Genomic DNA, 6,609 nt, shown 5'->3' with positions numbered 1-6,609 from the left:
CGGGATGCAGGAGGCTCCCGGGATGCAGGAGGCTCCCGGGATGCAGGGAGTTGATTCTTTGTGAATTCTTGCTCCTGCTTTCCAAAAACAGAAAATATTTCATGTTAATACACTTATTGGTCAGACAAAACATATTCAGAGTTAACTTACCAGCAGTAATGAATGGAATCAAAAATTCAGGGAATCAATCCAATAATTCTCATTGTTGTCCCTCCAAATTGGTCATTTCTTTTGAAACAACAAAGGTTTCTAATGAATGTTTCTCTTCAAAAGAATCCCTTTTTTCACTTATTAATAACAGGTTCAAGCTAAAAGCATCAAGATGCATTGCAAAACCTTTGTTTCAAGACCAACCATCAAAAATTTCGATACTAAAATCTCGGTATGGCATTTTCCAAGTTCCAGCTCCAACAATATGTGGAACACCTGGTGACAAGTGTGAACAAACTGCATTTTTATAGCAATTTCCATGGCATCTGGGCTTCTCAAAGTGCTTTCTAGTTAACTTGGTTCTTTGTTGTGTTGTAGACACACATCATTAACATGATGGGGACCACAGAATATAACGAGAATTAAATCAGTTACTTACCATCATTCATTTCAAAACAAGCTTCACATTTACAGTCATTGCATCATCTTATCATGAAACTTTTAATTGTTTTATCTAACAAACATTAGCTTCTCACTCACTGTCTCTAGCCCTAAATAAGCTACCATAGTCTTTCCACTTAAATAAATGCCTTAGAATTTGTTGCTAAATGTGAATGGAACAATATATTTAGTTTAAAACTGGCAATGTTAATCACCTTAGCATGATGTTGCTAAAGCATGAACATTTATGTGGCGTCTTTCAAGTTCCAAATATTTTGGGGTTAATTCTCACAGGGTAACGTCCCATGAACAAATGCAATGAACAATCAGTCAATCAGAAAACAGAAACAGCAGTTGGTCATTCAGAATCTTGACTCTCTTCTGTCATTGGGAGAGATCTTGGCTGATTTGTGTCTCAGCTCTATCCAGCAGCATTGGCTGTCTACCTTCTTCACCATTGTTCAACTATAATCCATCATGGACACGGACAGTGACAGGAGAGTCAGAAAGATATTGTGAGCCATTCAACCTATGCTGCTGTCAATCTCAACCTAAATTATTAATTGATCCAACATTTCATTCCAGAAAATCCCATACATTCAACACCCTCAGGGTAGGAAAGATTTCTTGTCTTCCTAATTAGCCTGGCTCTATTTTTAAGGCAATAGCCCCTTGACCTACACTCTCCTACTAGTAGGAAAAACCTCTATCTCACAACAAATTTAATTCAAAATCCTACAATCCTTAACCGTAACTACGTTTTAACATTTTTACACATCTAAGGAATAATGCGTTGATGGGTATCTCATTCCTCACCAAAACCATGGGACCACATCACCGTTCCTCAGTGGGCCCTGGCAGATCAGTCATCCCAAGGTGACATGTCACCCGTGCCATGAACAAATCAAACAACAGACCCCAGTGTCTGAAGTCTCACTGAGAAATTCTTACAAATTTCTGCTAAAGCCAAAAGGCAACAGCTTGCAGCAGTATATTAACTCATTAAAATACTGCAACCTTACATCTACCCAACATCAACTGTCTGCCCCTCCTTCCTCATTACTTCACTAGAACAGCTCATCAGACAGTGGGAAAGGTCAAACACAGTGATGTAACATCAGCTAAACATTGATTGCCTGGGTCAAAATCACATTGCAGATCTGGCAGATACTGTGGAATCAGAGACAGAGAATTAACGTTTCCAATCCAGTTATGATCCTTTGTCAGAACTGGCAGTCAGTTCTGTTGAAGTGTCACTGGAGTTGAAATGTTAATTTGGTTTCTCCCTTCTGAGTTTCTGCAGCAATTTCTGTACTTGTTTCAGATTTCCAGCATCTGCAGCTCTTTGTTTAATTATCACATTTCTGTTTGTATACAAATTGGCTGCTATGCTTCCTGCAATACAACAGTGAAAACACTTCCAAAGTATCTGCTGGCTGTTAAATGCTTTGGGATGTCTGAAAGTGCTATTATCTTTCTTTTAGAGTGTTCACATCTTGTCACAGAGCAAGTAAACCAAAGAAACATCAGAACTACACACTGCATTCCTTGAAATTACCAACTGGATTCCTGGCATAATTTGGATTGCACTCAAACCAGGACTGGTCAACTTGGCCAATATTTATTCTGTGTCCTATTCCAAAATTCCTATTTGTATATCGCCATAACACGTGAGTTAGTCACTGTCTAATTGCAGTTTGTGAGAAGTTGAGTACAAATTGGCTACAATGCTTTTACATTGCAGCTATGACTACACTTCAAAAATATTTTGTTTATTACATAGCAATTTGGAACATCCTGAGCTTGTGAAAAGTGCTGTATAAATGCAAGCCTTTGCTTTAAGTATTGGCTGGAAGCCACAGATTGTAATGTTGGTTCACAAACAGATGGATGGACAGTTACAATACTACCAAAACCTACACCCAGAGTGAGAAACACAAAAAACCAGCTACGTGACCCTGTGATACTTCATCAGGGGCCACTCCTCAAACTCAAGACTGTATTTGGAGATTTCACCCCCAATCAGGAAGGTAATTACCGTCAAATGAAGAGCAATTCATCTGGGAAGATAAAAGTTGCTTGGTTCATTGCAAGTTTACATCCAGTAGAAACTGGCCAGACATTTGAACAGAGATAGTAGGAACCGCCGATGCTGGAGAATCTGAGATAACAAGGTGTAGAGCTGGATGAACACAGCAGGCCAAGTTTTTTTGTCGTCGCGATTGGGGCCAAATTGGGAAGGTCATTTGAACAGCCTCTGGTTTGCTCCATTTCTAGTGATTGCTCAAACATCAGATTGATTGACCAGGTGCCAGTCCTGCATCAGCATTAAGATTCGCAAAAGTTCAAAGATTTGTCACCAACCTCCAATTTCCTTTTGGCTTCCTCCTGCTCTAGTTTCTCGCTGGCCCGACGGCGAGCTCTCTCTTCCTCTGCCTTCTTTCTATCCTCCTCCTCCTTCGCTTTGGCAATGTTCTCAAACTTGGAACGGATGCTGCTTGTACTTGCACTGGCTGCAAAGCAAACAGAATGGACTAAATTACAGCAAAGTAAAATACTGCGGATGCTGTAAATCCAAGAATGAGAACAGAGAGACTGCTGGAGAAACTCAGCAGGTCTTGTAGCCTCTGTGCAGGGAGAAACATAGTTAATGTTTCAAATCTGGCATAACTCTTCTTCAGAACTACTTGAAAATAAAGCAAATCATGAAGTTGTCATCGATATTCTCACAGATTTCCAAAAAACATGTTGAGGAGCCCACCCAACTGAGCAGCAATTTCCAAGGATTTATATAGATGTAAAAAAAAAACAAACTACAGAGTGAAATGTCTCCACAATCAGTGAAGCTAATTGGGTGAGGAGTGGAGGTGGTCAGGAGATCAGATCACATGGATCCAGCCATGGCATCAGCACCAGGTTGAACAAAGTGAGCACTCAGGATGAGAATCTCTGTGTGACATTTGTACATACCAGCTTCGACCGGCTTCGTTTTCTGATACGCTGGAGCCAGCTGCTCGACATCATCAAAGGAGGCAGCACTCTGCAATCAGGAAGTTCAACATTAGGACAGCTTTTTCCAACTTGGCTCATGCCCTCGTTTATAGCTGCTCCCTTTTCAAGGGCATTTTCTCTCAAGTTATGTGTCGACTAATTTAAAGTTATATCAACACAAACTCTTTGAGGCTATTGGTCAGAAGCCTTCAATTATAAGGGGTTCAAAAGAATAGACATTTTCTATAAATACTAGCAGACTCCACTGCATCAACTAAAACCGTTTTACAGAGGATAACATTAACCACATGACGTACCAGTGAGTCTCATATCAGTGTCGGGGAAACTATTGGAGACATTTCTGAAGGAGTGAATTAATCTTCACTTGGAAAGGCAACGTTTGGTCAGGGATAGTCAGCATGGCTCTGTCAGAGGGAGGTCATGTCTAACAAATTTGATTGAATTCTTTGAGGTGACGATCAGGTGTAGAGATGAGGATAATGTAGTTGATGCGGTTTAGAGGGATTTCAGCAAAGCCTTTGGCAAGGTCCTAGATGGGAGACTGATAAAGTAGGTAAAAGCCAAAAGATTGACCAGATGGTTGACAGTGAGGAAGGAGGGTGTTCAGTTACAGAAGGATATAGACAGGTTGGTCAAATGGGCAGATCAGTAGCAGATGGAATTTCACCCTGATAAATCTGAGGTGATGCACTTTGCAAGAAGGAACAAGACAAGGGCATTAACAATGAATATAGGACATGAGCAAGCCCTGCAGGATCCTGGGGTGTATGTCCACAGGTCCCTGAAGATAGCAGGCAGGTCAATAGAGTAGTTAAATTGGCATACAGCTCATTTATCGTGTTCAGTCAAGGCAAATCTATTAGAATTCTTTGAGGATGTAAGGAGCAGGTTAGACCAAGGAGAGCCAATGAACATTATCTACTTGGATTTCCAGAAGGCCTTTGGCAAGGTGCCACACGGGAGGCTGCAGAGTAAGATAAGGGCTTATGGTGTTAGAGGCAGGGTGCTAACATGGATAGAAGATTAGCTGTCTGGCTGAAAGCAGAGATTAGGGTTAAAGGGGTCCTTCTCAGGATGGCAGCCGGTGACAAGTGGTGTTCCGCAAGGGTCAGTGTTGGGACCACAACTTTTCACTTTATACATTAATGATCTAGATGAAGGAACTGAGGGCATTCTGGCTAAGTTTGCAGACGATACAAAGATGTGGAGGGTCAGGTAGTATTGAGGATGCGGGAGGCTACAGAAGGATTTGGACAGGTTAGGAGAATGGGCAAGAAAGTGGCAGATGGAGTGCAGTGTGGGAAAGTGCGAAGTCATGCACTTTCATAGGAAGAATAGAGGCATAGGCTATTTCCTAAATGGGGAGAAAATTCAGAAATCTGAAGTGCAAAGGGACTTAGAGGATTCTCTTAAGGTAAACTTGCAGGCTGAGTTGGTAGTTAGGAAAGCAAATACAACGTTGGCATTTATTTAGAGAGGCCTAGAATATAAAAGCAGGGATGTACTTCTAAGGCTTTATAAAGCTCCGGTCAGACCACATGTAGAGTATTGTGAGGAATGTTGGACCCCATACCCCAGGAAGGATGTACTGGCCCTGGAGTGGGTCCAGAGGAGGTTCATGAGAATGATCCCAAGAATGAAAGGCTTAACATATGAGGAACGTTTGAGGACTCTGGGTCTATACTCGATGGAATTTAGAAGATTGAGGGGGGATCTAATTGAAACTACATAATACTGAACGGCATGGACAAAAGTAGATGTTTGGGGAGCGATAATAGGAACTGCCGATGCTGGAGAATCTGAGATAACAAGGTGTAGAGCTGGATGAACACAGCAGGCCAAGCAGCATCAGAGGAGCAGGAAAGCTGACGTTTTGGGTCTAGATCCTTCTTCAGAAATGGGGGAGCAGAAGGGGATTCTGAAATAAATAGGGAGAGAGGGGGAGGCGGATAGAAGATGGATAGAGGAGAAGATAGGTGGAGAGGAAACAGACAGGTCAAAGAGGCGGGGATGGAGCCAGTAAAAGTGAGTGTAGGTGGGGAGTTAGGGAGGGAATAGGTCAGTCCAGGGAGGACAGACAGGTCAAGAGGGCAGGATGAGGTTAGTAGGTAGGAGATAGGGGTGGGGCTTGAGGTGGGAGGAGGGGATAGGTGGGAGGAAGGACAGGTTAGGGAGGCGGGAACGAGCTCGGCTGGTTTTAGGATCGGTAGGGGGAGGGGAGATTTTGAAGTTTGTGAAGTCCACATTGATACCATTGGGCTGCAGGGTTCCCAAGCGAAATAGGAGATGCTGTTCCTGCAACCTTCGGGTGGCATCATTGTGGCACTGCAGGAGGCCCAGGATGGACATGTCGTCCAAGGAGTGAGGGGGGGAGTTGAAATGGTTTGCGACTGGGAGGTGCAGTTGTTTGTTGCGATCTGAGCGTAGGTGTTCCACAAAGCGGTCCCCAAGCCTCTACATCAGGGAAACCAAGCGGGAATCCCCTTCCCCTCCCCCATTTCTGAAGAAGGGTCTAGACCCAAAACGTCAGCTTTCCTGCTCGGCCTGCTGTGTTCATCCAGCTCTACACCTTGTTATCTCAGATGTTTGGGGACATGTTTCCATTGACAGGAGAGACTAGGACCCGAGGGCACAGCCTTAGAGTAAAGGGAAGACCTTTTAGAACAGAGATAAGGAGAAACTTCTTCAGCCAGAGACTGGTGAATCTATGGAATTCACTGCCACAGAAGGCTGTGGAGGCCAGGTCATTGAGTATATTTACTACAGAGATAGATAGGTTTTTGATTATCAAGGGTTATGGGGAGAAAGCGGGAGAATGGGGTTGAGAAACTTATCAGCCATAATTGAATGGCGGAACAGACTCGATGGACCGAATGGCCTAATTTCTGCTCCTATGTCTTATGGTCTTGTAAGAACAGGGAGGTTATGTTGGAGCTGTACAGGACTTTGGTCAGGCAATAGCTGGAGTGCTGTGTGCAGTTCTGGTCACCACACTATAGGAAGGAT

General features: G+C 43.2%; 1 protein-coding gene across 1 annotated transcript in view; it reads right to left on the bottom strand.

Annotated features, from left to right (window-relative positions):
* Nucleotides 1–6,609, bottom strand: part of LOC109920159 (liprin-alpha-1-like) — a 117,314-nt gene that overhangs the window by 39,256 nt on the left and 71,449 nt on the right. Inside the window, exons 16-17 of the mRNA XM_048606905.1 lie at nucleotides 3,562–3,631; nucleotides 2,956–3,104 (exon numbers count right to left, since the gene is read on the bottom strand). Coding sequence (XP_048462862.1) covers nucleotides 2,956–3,104; nucleotides 3,562–3,631 — 219 coding nt within the window. The remainder of the gene's footprint in view (nucleotides 1–2,955; nucleotides 3,105–3,561; nucleotides 3,632–6,609) is intronic.

The sequence above is a fragment of the Rhincodon typus genome, chromosome 17 (genome assembly GCF_021869965.1).
Source record: "Rhincodon typus isolate 14 chromosome 17, sRhiTyp1.1, whole genome shotgun sequence".
In the NCBI taxonomy this organism is placed as follows: domain Eukaryota; kingdom Metazoa; phylum Chordata; class Chondrichthyes; order Orectolobiformes; family Rhincodontidae; genus Rhincodon; species Rhincodon typus.
Note: the sequence above shows the minus strand (reverse complement) of the source record. Positions and strands in the feature narration are given on the sequence as shown.